Source organism: Labrus mixtus, chromosome 18 (genome assembly GCF_963584025.1).
Source record: "Labrus mixtus chromosome 18, fLabMix1.1, whole genome shotgun sequence".
Lineage (NCBI taxonomy): Eukaryota > Metazoa > Chordata > Actinopteri > Labriformes > Labridae > Labrus > Labrus mixtus.
Window position 1 is genome coordinate 8258943 of NC_083629.1, and position 14137 is coordinate 8273079.

The window sequence follows — 14137 nt, forward strand, 5'->3', positions numbered from 1 at the left end:
CATCTCGCTTGTTTGGTTCGGTCCAACAAGGCGGATCATCTTGAGGGCCGTTGCCATGGAGACGCAGTCGGCACAGAAACAGTAAGGGCCGTTGGTGAAGGTGTGGATGTGTTTCAGGTTATCTCCTTAAAGTTTTCACAGGTGAGTAGGAGTTAAGTATCTGTACACAGAGTCAGAGGCTCGTTACTGCCGGTAAGACACGTTTTATGTTTTCAACAAACTTTATAGTTCGATAGAAACCGCCGTTAAACGTTAAAAGAATAAACTGTTGACTTTATGAAGCTAATCGAGACGATCTTCAACTCCACCAAATATAATAATAATATAATAATAATATAATAATAATATAATATAATAAATATAAAATATAATAAAGATCTAATGTGACGTCATAACGCGACCTCGCAGGGGGTCGCGAGATGCCTTCCATGAAGATTATTTTTTCAATTGTGTATTTTACCCATTATTAAGAAGAATATATACAAGAAGTAGGCCTAGTTTAATTTCAAATAAAACCCAATCATTAGGTGAAATGAAAATAATTTGTTAAAATAGCCTACTTAAAATGTGAGATTGCAGATGTAGGTGTCTGGTCTCTCTACCTTAGACTGTTTATGACACAGGGGGCGCTGGAGTCCCATCGATGGCGGTCTCCAACTTTCAGTCAACCTAACAACAAACTGAGAGCTGGAGCTGACAAACCATTACACCTTATTGTGAATAACTCTTATCCTTCATCAAATCAAAACTGATGAGTCATCAAAACATCCCCCCCCCCCCCGTACAGTGTGTGTCGATCGAGACGTGAACTAATCAGATCATCACTGATGATCACATCCCATCATGGTCTTTAAGATCGCCTCATGTTTTAAAAGCATCCAGCTCATCTTGTACAGATTTATTCTGATGTGTCATTCATCACCGTGTCAGGTGTTCTAGCAGAGAAGAGGAGAGGGGGGAGGAGTCATGCCGAAAAAATCAAAGAAAGGTGGAGGAGGTAAAGATGGAGGGAGGACGGAGGGCGAGAGGCTGCTGTTCCAGCAGCAGAGAGCTCAGGCGGAGGAGGAGATGGCCAAGAAGAAAGAGGAGATGCTCACTCTGTTTCTGAAGGTCGGTCAGAAATACACAAACACCAAGGCAGAGAAGAACTTCTGTGTATGAGCCTGCAGCTCTTTACCTTGGTGAACACCTGTGATGTTTCTGTGACTCAGGACAAGCTGCAGAAGGAGGAGAGGAACACGGCGGTGAATCTGCTGAAGCTGAACGACGGCTGGAGGTCGATCCTCCGTCAGACTCGCTCCGATGAGCTGCGTAAAGACATCGTGGTGATGCAGCAGAGTTTTGAGAGGCAGCTGGACGCGATGGACAACATTACCAAGGTACACTTTTCATTTTTCACTTTATTTAAACTTCTTATAACTTCTTATATATGGCGCGGTGTATGAACCATGAACAACTGTACATACGACCACATGCAGAGCGAGTCTGGCTCCGCTCCAGGCCTGTTAGTTTCCTCGCCACTGATACTTTACTAAGCGCTATCCTCATGGTGGAATCATTGTTACAATATTTCCATCAGACATTCAACAGAAAAGCAAGAAATAATGAATTTAATAAGGTGTGTCACTTCCTGTTTGCAGAACCTGTTGCGCGACCTGCAGGAGTCGGAGCGTCAGTCGGCTCAGGTGCATCGGGCTCACCTGCAGCGGGTGGACAGTCTGTGGGCTCAGCAGGACAAACGGCTGATGTTCCTCCACCAGCGGTGGGAGGGGGGCCTGCAGCAGCTCAGCTCCAACTACAACTCTGACAAGTGAGTGTCAGGAGCCACAGTAACCCCTACAGGCAGCAGCTGTCATTACAGCTGTGACCAAAGAGACGAGCTGATGTTTTATCTGCTCTTAAGGTCAGTGGATGAGAGTGTTCTCAGGTGTTTGAGATTATCATGACAGACAGATTTTAAACTTCAGTGTGATTCCAGGCCATAAGCCAGACCCGGGCGGCCCGCTTTAAGGACTACAGCCTCTGGACATCTGGAGCTAACTAACCCCGAGGCCATCAGGCCCCCGCAGTATTGATTTTTAATTGTATCTCCATTCCATTAAAAACTGTTAAAACAAAGAGCTGCAGATGAGTCTCCTTGTCTGGGACTTGGAGTCAGAGATCAGAAATGATGGAGGTCAAACGGTTTGAACAGAACATCTCCGTCTAGAGGTGCTGGAGTTGGCTCAGCATGACGTGTTGATATCGTTAAACATTTTGTACTGGAGATAAGTCAAGGTGTTTTAAATCTCCATCATGGTCCTCTGGTTCACACCCTCTCTGATGGCGCCTGGGTTTGTTTTCAGGAAGCAGATGTTGGAGCACTTTAGGAAGCTGAGAGCTGAGCTGGAGGACGCAGAGTTCACTCTGCGGAAACAGCACGAAGAAACGATAAGTGAGCTGCACGAAGTGTACGGCACCAGCATTAGCGCCTACAATGACATCTCTGATACCACGGTACACCACACTGCTTCTCATTGGTCTCTCTCAGTCACACACGCAAACGTCCCAGTCTGAGTCTCTGCGCTGTCTCCTCCCTGTGCGCACAGAAAGCTGCTATTCTTCAGAACAGCAAGATGAGGCTGGATGAGGAAACGTTGAAGCAGCGGCGGGCCGAGGAGTCCTGCAGAAAAGAGACCATGACGGTGGAGCACCTGCAGTACATAAACCGGGGCTTCATCCAGTCCACAGAGACCAGCGTGAAGGATGAGAAAATGCTGAAGGTACGGCCAAGAGAAGTTTGTTTTGTGGTTAAGAGGATAGACGCTGTGTCCATGCTTCAGGGGGAATTTAAACCTGTACTCTGTCTTCACATATTATTAGAGCTTTGAATGTCAGCGTCGTCTTCTTAGAAAACTCTGTGGTCCTTGTGTCAGTCACATTTAGAACTAATGTCTTACCTCTCCATCCTCCTGATTGACACCATGTTCCACCTGAGCTGTAGATTTAAGAATACACTCTCTCAGATCGAATTATTTACTGATAGGACAAGGAAGAAAGGAGGAGTATCGGAGAAGAGTGGCGATTCTAGAGTCTGTTGTGACTCTGTGGTAAAAGAGGGTTAATACCACTAACGCTCTATAAAAGGTTTTCTGTCAGTTCACTTTGACGTCTGTGAGTTCAGGACAGAGCGGCGGCTTCTTGCAGCCCAATGTATCGTAGCCTCCGTCTTGTTTCCTCTCTGTCAGGACTCAGTGGTCCGGCTGAAGGAGAAGCTGAGCTCCAGTAAAAAAGAACATAAGGGCGTGGAGCTGGACCTGCTTGCCGCCACAGACCAGGTGAAGCACAGCACCCACCAGCTCCGGGACCAGCTCATGCAATCTCAGAAGGTGGCAAGGAAGCAGCTCACCGACCTCACTGTGCAGAGTGACAATGCTGCCAAGAAACTGCGGGCAGTTATCGCCAAGGTGACATTTCTCACTTCCTGTTTACTCTTCAGATCGTGTCTGTCCGTCTACTCAATTTTTACGCTTTACGTCTGAGTTAAAACATCGATTCATCAACGCATTCCAAAACATTTTATACCAATTTAACATCGATTCAGAAAATCCTGAAATCAATTGTTTCTGTTGTAATGAAGCCCCAGTCCTGCGGGGGCACTGTGGGGGCCGCCTAATGTGACCCAGGTTGTACAGAGGCCCCACTTAATAAACAACGTCTGTAAAATACATGTTGGAGTCAAAACACATGTTAGACAGCCCTCCTGTGCTTTCTCTCCTCCTCTACTGCAGGGCGAGAAAGTTTTACGAGTCGCTGAAATGTGTCGCAGACTGGAGAGCAAAATCCTGCTGACACCGCCATCAGATAAACCCCGACAGGAGCCGGACTCAGAGGGACCTGCAGAGGTAGGACAGGATTTACAGGTCCAGTACCGGGGTGCAGTAGCTCTGTGTGTGTGTGTGTGTGTGTGTGTGTGTTGACACCAAGAGCCTTTACAAACCTGTGCGTTAAAAAAGATCGGGAAAAGATAGAAAACATAAAGTCAAGTTAATGATGGAGATTTTACATTTTGTAAGAGACTACGAACCCGTCCACAGCACCACATGAAGAAGCTTCTGTCTCTGACGCAGGAGGCGTGCTGACTGGATAAAAAGCTCCTACGACCACGCTTTAAAAATATGAACTGTCCCTTTAAAGTGTGAGCTCTACAGACACAGCAGACAATGAACAGGCTGGTTATAGACAAACATTTCTCAGGAACCAATCAGAAAGTAAAGCGTCGACCTCTCTGACCTCTGTGTTTGTCTGCAGGTGTCCCCCGAGCTGCGTCACGTGACTCGCCGCCTCACCTCGGCCGTGCTGCAGCGAGAAGCTCTGAAGAGACACAAAGACGACCTGAGCGGAGAGAACCAGCAGCTGAGGCTCCTCCTGCGTCAGCACCTGGACGGCATGACGGTCAGCGAGCAGCACATGGACCAACGCCACGCCCTGCTCACAGTGTATCCCGCCCCCATCGCCACGGCCCCGCCCGACACCAGGAGATGCCACACGGTCATCGAGGCCGTTCACGCCGTCAAACACTCGCTGAGATGAGACCGCAGGACGGACACTCTGGATTATAAAATTAAAGTTTTCATAAAGAGCAGACGATGAATCTGCAAACAGGAAACAATGTTTTCTGTGTTCATCAGCAAGAACGACTTTCTGACCTTTAATGATCCTCCCCCAACCAAACCAGGAAGAGAGTGAGAGGGTGAGAGAGAGAGAGAGAGAGAGAGAGAGAGAGCGAGAGAGAGTGTGAGGGTCAGAAGGAGTGTGTGAGAGCAAGAGAGTGTGTGAGTGTGAGAGAGTGAGTGTGAGAGCGAGAGAGAGTGTGTGTGAGTGTGAAGGAAAGAGAGAGAGTGTGTGTGAGTGTGAAGGAAAGAGAGAGAGTGTGAGTAGGGCTGGGAAATATGGACCAAAACTCATATCTCGATATTGATCAGCTGAATGGCGATACTCGATATATAAACAAATAAATAAACTACCTTTTTGTGAATTTAAAAAGTAATATTATAAAATAAAAATGTTCCTTAAATACAATAAAAGAGAGAGAGAGAGAGAGAGGAGGAGCAGGGTAGGAGCAAGAGGGACAGACAGTCAGTCATAATCAGTGAGATGAGAAAAAGGTGACCTGGCACCTCTATAACGTTATTTTAATGCGACATAAACTATATCGATATTAACGATATTGTCTTACCCTATATCTTGTTTGAAAATATATCAATATATCTTAAAAACTCAATATATTTCCCAGCCCTAAGTGTGAGTGAGACAGTGTGTGAGAGCGAGAGAGAGAATGTGAGAGAGAGTGTGAGAGAGAAAGAGAGAGTGTGTATGAGACAGAGAGTGTATGAGACAGAGAGTGTGTGAGAGAGAGAGAGTGTATGAGAGAGAGTGTGTGTGTGTGTGTGAGAGAGAGTACGTGTGCGTAATTGTGTACCCAGAATAATCAGCGGTGCAGCGTGGTCTGTACATGAACACCATTTAATAGTTATTATAGACATTTTATATACAGCTGTTTCTGCTTCGTGGTACAATCTTTAAAATCTGATGTTTCATAGTTTGGAAATCAACAAAAAGAAAAAACTTACAAAAACTCATCAAAACTTGCAAACTGATCAGAACTTTTTTTTTTCTCCATTTTTTGGAAGACTAGAAAAAATACTTTGATCGTATTAATCATGCATTACACGAACAGAAGAGTCTTTAGTTACAAAGAAAAATAAAGATTTATGTGTTGTGTTCCATCACGAGCCGCCTAGTAACAAATCCCTTCAGTTACAAAATTAAATTAATATATAAACAAACAAGAGCCAATCAGCTGGCAGCTTCGTTCTTTCTAACCCGCCCCAGGAGGCCTCTGATTGGACCGTTTCTCCTGGAGCTCAGACAGACTGAAAACAAGTTGAACTCCGGAGTGTTGAGGCTGCGGTGAAGAAAAGTCAAACGTAGTCAAAGTGAAGAGAAACCCACACGGTGATGAGGAGGCGGAGAAGCAGGAGGGGCTTCAGGAGGAGCCGCAGGAGGAGGAGGAGCTTCAGGAGATGGAGCAGCAGGAGGAGGAGGAGCTTCAGGAGGTAGAGCAGCAGGAGGAGGAGGAGCGCTTAAAGACGACGTGGTTATACCCCATCACAAAGACTACCGGTGCTGCGTTCAGGTACCTCTGAGGGCATCATCCAGTACGTCTTTGATGGTTTCACTTCCTCCTGTTTCATGTCGTTTAGTGTTTACATTCCATAATGTGGCTCTGTTGTATTATCTGTATTTTATCGTCTCTCAGTGGTTCAGCCGTTTGTTCAACGTGTTTAAGAAACAAATCACTTTACTTCATCTCCAAAACACAAAGAAACCCTTCAAATCAGATCCGAAAGTGAATCCAGCCGATTTTATTTATTATTGATTACGTAGAAAAGCGTTAAGCAGGAGAAACACGGACAAAGGTCGTCAGAATATTCATGACTTCAACATTTGATTGCACACGTTTTTATAATGATATAACAGTTATCTTAATGATTGAGAGAATCAAAGAGGAACGACACTTTAAGAAAACTACAAACCGTCAGCCATGTTTGTAACAAAGAGAGAGCGAGCACGTTGGCAATGTTTTGGTACTGAACAGTTGCCAAAGTTAGTGTGCAGAAGTTTGTCCAAATTTTAATGATTTAAATCAATAAATTACTGAATACCAGGTCTCATGGACTTTTGATTTGGTTGCCGTGCTAACAAAAAGGTAATAATATCGTTTGATTTTAACTGGAATCATAGGAAACTTTATAAATTAAGTTACCATGACAACTCTAACCCTGACAGAAAGATGTCTATCAGAGCAGCGTCTTCCACCACGGCCGAGTGTTCGATCATCCTCTTCCTCCTTGGCCGAGCCTCGATCCTCCTCGGCTGCTCCTCCTCTCTCCTCTGATGTTTACGTCACATCAAATCCTCAACGCAGTCCAGAACCTGAACCCAGAGTTCCTCGCAGGAACCAGACTCCATCCTTGAGTGTCAGATAAACACGTGGATACAGGAAGTAGGTGGGCATGGCCCGTGAGCGCCATGATGGCGGGACTGGTAGGGAATGAGGGACCAGAATCCATCTCCACGTTTATAAAAACGATTATAAAAACTAGATTTATTTTACACAAACAGAAAACGTCCATGTGGAACTACAGTAACACTGAAAGCCCCCCGACCCGTCGCCTGGTAAACGCTGGGCTCTGATTGGCCCACTGAGGTTGGGGGATGAATTAACCAATCCTCAGAAACTTGAGAGACGTCCAATCAGCTCGCAGCTCAGAGAGGAAAAAATGATTTTTAACCCGACGTGGCGAATCAAACTCCAGATCATTTTAAAAACACGTAAAAAAGAATCCGATCTTTTTTTCATTAAAACTTTAAGAAACTAAAAACAGAAACACGTTGGGTTAAAAACATCACAAGTTCTGTTCTGTCTTAAAAGCAGCTCAACTCTTCTTCTCTGACTCTGCTGCAGCTCGAGGTCGACAACCCTCCTCTTCTTCTTCTGTTGTTCTGTTCAGAGCGTTTCAATCGACTGCCTCAGATCAGCTGTTCCCTCTGAACATCGACACACCTCCTTACATGACTTAGAGCGTTTTGAACTCATGAAGCGAGGAGAGCGAGGAGAGAGGACGGTCAGCAAGAAGTATTCACGATGTAATATGTTTTTAAATGATGCAATCTGATATTTTTATAATCGATAGCATCGAAAAATTTACCAAATCTTTAAAAAATGTCACGCCTTCAGTCAGACTAACAAAAACGAGAGAGAGCACGGTCTAAACTGCACCAATACGTTGGTTAGCGGTATACGTTCAAACGTGTCAGTGTGCAGGAGATTGTCGGCAATTATTGGTAATTAAAAACAAGAGATGACCAGGTATTGGACTTCCATTGCTGTTGCCATGGTAACAAACAGGTATCAATATCATTGATCATGATGGTTACTAGAAGTTTAAAATTCTGATATCATGACGACCCTTATCCGTTCTGAAGTTCTGTTTAAAGTTAACGTCAACTGAATCCCACAGAAGTAATGCTGCATTCCTGTACACCCTGTAAATTTGAGCGCTGTAGGAGGAAGACCGCCTCCTAGTTTCAGTTCTTATTCAAACTGACCATTCAAAAACTGCAGACACACTCCGTTATATTAAAACAGGTGTCGGTGTCGTTGGAGTTTTTACGAGAATCATATCGACGTTTAAAACTGTGGATCGTGACAACGCTACTTTTTAGCACCCGTGTTGTTCTCACGTAACGACTGAAAACGCACGAATACGACAAAGAAGAAGGACCGACTTTCAAGCGGTCTGAGGAGGACCTGGATGCAGGGAGAGGACACAGACTACCCCGGGGGTTTGAGGCGACATTTCTGCTCTACATTCATAAGAGACTCTCATCAGACAAGAGCAGCACAGATGTTTGAGCGGTTCACACGGTGACGTCTCAGTGTGACTTTAACATGAAGAGTTTCCTGTTTTACTGAATGTCAGAGGTAAAACAACAACAACAATCTTGCTCTTTGAGTCGCCAAACACTGGACCTGAACCTGAGGCAGCTGGAAACATCTGGACGAGACAACAGAAGAAGAAAACTACTGAACACAGAAACTAAAGCAGCTGATTGTTGAGGATGTTTCCTGTTAGAGCGCCCTCTGTCTGCGGGTCAGGAGGTCAGATTAGTGTTAACATGAAGGAAGAGGAGGGGGGCGGGACTTAATGAAAAGTCATCTGAGCCACATCAGGACTTGGAGGGCGATGGCATCACAGGACAGGTGAGCTACTCAGTGTCAACCTTTAAACAACGTTTTCACAACGTTTGTGCTGCTGAACATCCCTCACTGTCTTCAGTCCCAGAGTGTGTGTGTGTATGAGAGAGAGTGTGTGCATGCGTGTGTGTATGAGTGTGTGTGTTCAGTCGTCTCCTCGGTCATGAGTATTTTCTGTGTTCAGAGAGCTGAACAGACCTGATTCTTCAGCCCGTCTCTCTCTCTCCCTCTCTCTGTCTGTCTGTCTCTGTGTCTCTCGCCTGGCCGTCCTCCTCCTCCTCTTCTTCTTCTCTTCCTCGTTTACACGTAGACCCTGGCGAGGGCGTCAGCTCCAGCGGAGGCGATGTAGGCCTTGGAGGGGTGGAAGGCCACGTCGTAGATCGCCTCCTCGCTCTTCTTCCTGTGAGCCGTGATCTCCTGAACGCACGTTTTACTGTCGAGATTCCACAGACGCAGGGAGCAGTCGTGACCTGAGGAGGAGAAGGAGGTGGGGAGATGTAAAAAGAGGGGGAGAAGAGGAAAAGAGAAATAGAGGAGGTGAAAGAGAACAAGTAGTAATTCAAGGAGTAAGAGGAGAGGAGAAATAGGAAGGAGGGAAAAACAAGGAGGAGAGGTGAGAAGTGTGATCAAACATCGGACTGAATAAATCAGCTTCCTGTTGGTTTAAAGAGACTCACTGCCCGACATCAGGTAGATCCCGTTTGGATCCACAGCCAGACTGGTCACTGCGTCCAGGTGAGCCACCATGGCATGGATCACTTTACCTGCACACACACACACACACAGGACAGGTAAACACTATTATTAACACTTTATTATCACCCTGAAGGACGCTGCAGATACACGCAGACCGTCCTGGACTTTGATTAGTGGTCAGAGACTGAAACGTTTGGGTCTCTATTTAATCACATTTCTGTTCTGACCTCTTGTGACCTCATTAAAGAGACCGTTTTAGTGTTTATCTCGCCCTGCAGACACAGCACAGAGGATGTGGGTACAGGACACGATCCATAGGAGACCAAAAAATGGGGAAATATCTTATATTTTGAAAAGAGCGCCGGTAAGAATGCTCAGAGGCGAAGCGCTTGGAAAGACGCTGGGCTCTTTCTCCAGGCGACCCCCTGCTGCTGCAAACGCTCTCTACTCATTGACATTTAAAAAAAAAAAAACGCTGCATCCAGGAGAAAAAGCAGTCGGTGGACACCATGCCTTAGCCGAGTGGAATTGGTATCTACTCTGTTACTGTTTTGATGCCCAGAGTAGACGCAGCTTCACATCATCCTGATGTTTTTAAATCAGGTGAAAGCACTTCCTGATTCTTTCTTTGACTTTATTAAACACCTGCAGCATCAGCATCCACACCTGCACGAGCAAACTGAGAGCTTCTCAAAACTTTCTTTAAACGTCAGCCGTTTAAATAAAGGTCAATCAAAGTGTGAACAGACTCACCTGACTTGTTATCGTAGAATTTGATGTTGCGGTCTTCGTGAGCCGTGATGGTGACCGGCAACGTGGGATGACTCACCACCTTATTGATATGATTCGAGCCTGGGAGGGCTGAGAGGAGGAGGAAGAGGAGGAGGAGGAGGAGAGAGAGGAGAGAGAGGAGGAGGAATAGGAGGAGGGGGAGGAGAGAGAGGAGGAGCAAGAGGAGGAGGAGAGAGAGGAGGAGAAGGAGGAGGAAGAGGAGGAGGAAGAGGAGGAGAGAGAGGAGGAGGAAGAGGAGGAGGAGGATGAGGAGGTGGATGAGGAGGAGGAGGAAGGAGGAAAAAGAAGGAGGAGAAGAGAGAAAAGAAAAGAACATTTAAGCACAAATCAACAGCTTATTAAAAATATCTGAGTGTGAATCATGAGGTTCTTACTGCTTTCTCCCTGCCCCTTTAGCACCAGTGCATTCTGGGATGTCTCCAGGTCATACACCACCACATCTCCGCTGTTAAACGATGCCACCATGTGGGCGGGGTCACAGCCATTAAAGTCCACCGACGTGGGGATGCCGTGCTCTGAAAACACACACACACACGTCTGTTAATAAATTAAGTGAGGGTGTGAGAGCTGCTGTCCCCATAACGTCCACACGGGGGCGCTCTCTCCGCTCGCTGCTTTCACCTTTGTCTGTGTTGAAAGTGCTGATGCAGGGGTTCTTGTCCGTCGGATTCCACAGTTTCACCGTTCCATCGGCCGAGCAGGACAGAAGGCGGTTCTTGATGCCGCTGTAAGCCAATCCCCACACGGCATCTGTGTGCCCAAGCCACGACCCCGCCAAAACGCTGGCATCTAATTGGATGAGCATAGAGGGTGTGGAAAGTCAGCGTGTTTGTGGAAGCTGGAGAATTTTAAAGCGTCAGAGGTAAAGAAAAGAGTGTTTGTGTACCGTAAGTATCATAGGGGTCGACGTTGGAGCTCGGGATGTTCCACCACTGGATGGTCGAGTCGATGCCGCCGCTGAAACACTGTTCACCACTAGAGGTCATCGTCAACGACAACACTGGACCGCTGCAGAGAAAACAGAGACACGGAGGGTCATCAGGGATTTTTATACTGTTTACTTTGTGGCATCAAAATCTATCTTAAAAATCACAAATGGATCCTGATGACCTCTGTGTGTGTGTGTGTGTGTGTGTGTGTGTGTGTGTGATACGTACACGTGAGCTCTGAATGTGTAGATGGGTTCCACGTCAAAGGAGGCACTTCTGCAAAACAAACAGAGAGCAATCAAACATCCAGACTGTTCTAGAACACATCACTATCCTCATGAGCTCTGTTGTGACTTAGAGAGATGCAGTAATTCCTGAGTAGAGTTTAGAGCAGGATTAGGAACAGAGCGCTGATGTGTGTGTGTTTGAAGTTCACGAAGAGTGTCAGAAACGCTGCTGAGGACGAAATGAGATGTAAATACTGACGGATCAGAGAGAGAGGGAGAGAGAGAGAAACGGAGAGGGGGAGAGAGAGAGAGGGAGAGAGACAGAGAGAGGGTGAGAGAGACAGAGAGAGGGTGAGAGAGACAGAGAGCGAGAGAGAGGGCGAGAGAGAGAGAGAGAGAGAGGGTGAGAGAGAGAGAGAGGGTGAGAGAGACAGAGAGCGAGAGAGAGGGCGAGAGAGAGAGAGAGAGAGGGTGAGAGAGACAGAGAGCGAGAGAGAGGGTGAGAGAGACAGAGAGCAAGAGAGAGGGCGAGAGAAGGAGAGAGGAGAGGAGAGGATGGATTTTCCTTTGAAGCAGAGAATCGACACACATGATCTGTTCCAAATGAACTCCCTGACACTGTTTATGTTTCTGATAACAAAACCTGTAAAAACAAAGATAATATATAATCTGGTGTAGAAGACTTTAATGTTTATCATCTAAAAGTTGGCTGAGTCTTATAAACCTGTGTGACTGATATACAAGTATAAAATGCTGAGACCTGCAGCATCATGGCTGAAAGTGAGGCCGCCACTATCACACTCAGCGTTCACTTTTTTTTAGCATAATTTCTGTCAAGAGGTCATAATGGAGCATTTAAAGGAGCAGTATGTAACTCTGACACCTAGTGTTTAAATGATAACTGGTCTCATATCTGGCAAACCGAGGGGTGTCCAAAACGGCCGTGTGGGGGCTTGTTGACGTACTTTTTGGCAGGGACGGTCTTGGTGAGGTTCCACAGTTTGAGGGTGTGGTCTTCGGACACGGTGACCAGGCAGGGCTCGACGGGGTGGAAGGCCAGTGCTCGCACGCCATCAAAGTGGCTCCGCAGCGTGTACTTTGGGTTCCATGTCTTCCTGAATGAAGACTCCTTATTGGACGGCAGCTGGGGTAAAAAAAAAAGAAGGTGTAATTAAATGTATTTAATGAACCCCTGTGTGATGAAGGGTTTCTGAGGTTAGGGGCGTGTCTTACGTCGTAGCTGTAGTCTGTTTCGTCGTTGGTGACGGTGAGGTCGGCGAGGTCGCCTAAACCCAGCACACTCTCCAATACGTCGTCTGATCCCCCCAACAGGAAGGACTTCCCACCGCCAGGAGGAAATGGAAGAGGCTCCGCTGCAGAGAGAAAATAAAATCCTTTTCATTTAAAATACTTCAGAAGCCGTTAAATCACCTTTAGAGACCATCGACCATATCAAATATGTGAGGGAAAAAGGATTCGAGCAAACGTAGAGCTCTCGCTGTTACTTTGCTCCTAGACGAGGAGGGGAAAAAGAGGTAAAGCCTCCTACATGATTTGATTGGCTGCTTTTGCCAAAAGTAACATTGATGAGTGTGACTCGGGGTCTTGAGCAGAATCGTTGAAAACTGTTTAACTTTTCTGTGCGCCCCAGAACAGCTAGAAACACGCAGCAGCACAAGAGAGCGCCCGGCAGGCTCTGCTGTACCAGAGTCACAATGGTTAGGCGCCGCCTCTCTGTGTCATCGGGCCCTAAAACATTAATGCTAACTGATCACGGCAGCTCCTGTGTTCTGAGAGGTTAAAATCGATCAATGCAGTTTGATGGCGTTGAAAAGAGCGACGTCACTCCTGACTGAACTTCACGAGAAAGGATTGAAAATGTCCCTCACCCCACTCTGTCCCGTCTCCGGAGCTCCGAGCTTCACCGGCTCCCTCTCCGTCCTCCGCTGTCACCAGGAAGTCAAACTCCTTCAGAGCCTCCTCCGTGTCTGCGTCATCCTCGGACGCCAAACCCTCGTTCCCAACCTGCAGGAGGAGGAAGAGGAGGGGGAGTAGGAGGAGGAAGAGGAGGAGCGGGAGGAGATAATGTCAAGTACAGGAGAACAAATGAAATATTTGAAGGAGAGATGAAGAAGTAAGGGAGGAGTGTGTGTCTGTGTGTGTGTACCTTGGTTTTGTGTTTCTTGGCTCTGTGGTGTTTGTCTGTGGTGATGTCATCCATCAGGTCTCCCTCCTCATCCTCCTCCTCGTCGCTGTCCTCTGCGTTCTCCAGGAAGTTAAAGGTCTCCAGAACGTCACCTGGACTCCTGGACACAAACACACAGACACACTGAGGACTTCTATAGCTGTGATATCAAACAGACATCGATGTCGATCGATTCTTATTGGAATCATCAAACTTTAATAATCTGGTATCCTAGTCTGACCTCAGGCCTCCTCAGGACTCTGTGTGTGTGTATGTGTGTGTGTGTGTGTGTGTACCTCTTGGCGTCCTTGCGGCGCTCTGTGCCGTTGATCAGGTGCTGCAGGTTCTTGTTCTCCACAGATCCATTCTGCTCGGAGCCCGACAGGCCGAGCAGAGAGCGCACCCGCTGAGTACGAACGTCCAGGATGGTGTCTGTGTATCCCACCTCCTGCAGGTACCTGCACACAGGACCACAAAGGTCAGGGAGTGAGAGATTACATTGTTT

The 14137-nt window shown here is 46.7% G+C and overlaps 2 protein-coding genes across 2 annotated transcripts in view; one reads left to right on the plus strand and one right to left on the minus strand.

The window, feature by feature from the left end:
- The first annotated feature begins 55 nt into the window (after positions 1–55).
- On the plus strand, positions 56–4816 carry ccdc65 (coiled-coil domain containing 65). The gene is made up of 9 exons (XM_061063554.1): positions 56–141; positions 931–1110; positions 1212–1379; positions 1641–1810; positions 2346–2529; positions 2565–2762; positions 3228–3446; positions 3771–3884; positions 4291–4816. Exons 2-9 carry the CDS (start codon positions 967–969, stop codon positions 4570–4572), a joined length of 1479 nt encoding a protein of 492 aa, XP_060919537.1. The 5' UTR covers positions 56–141; positions 931–966; the 3' UTR covers positions 4573–4816.
- Positions 4817–5487: 671 nt separating this feature from the next.
- The window catches only part of strn3 (striatin, calmodulin binding protein 3), a 22132-nt gene continuing 13482 nt past the window's right edge, over positions 5488–14137 (minus strand). The window contains exons 4-15 of the mRNA XM_061063827.1: positions 13929–14090; positions 13615–13753; positions 13337–13472; positions 12681–12820; positions 12413–12591; positions 11449–11496; positions 11178–11299; positions 10913–11080; positions 10666–10806; positions 10253–10360; positions 9481–9567; positions 5488–9273 (exon numbers count right to left, since the gene is read on the minus strand). Coding sequence (XP_060919810.1) covers positions 9104–9273; positions 9481–9567; positions 10253–10360; positions 10666–10806; positions 10913–11080; positions 11178–11299; positions 11449–11496; positions 12413–12591; positions 12681–12820; positions 13337–13472; positions 13615–13753; positions 13929–14090 — 1600 coding nt within the window. The 3' untranslated portion in view covers positions 5488–9103. The remainder of the gene's footprint in view (positions 9274–9480; positions 9568–10252; positions 10361–10665; positions 10807–10912; positions 11081–11177; positions 11300–11448; positions 11497–12412; positions 12592–12680; positions 12821–13336; positions 13473–13614; positions 13754–13928; positions 14091–14137) is intronic.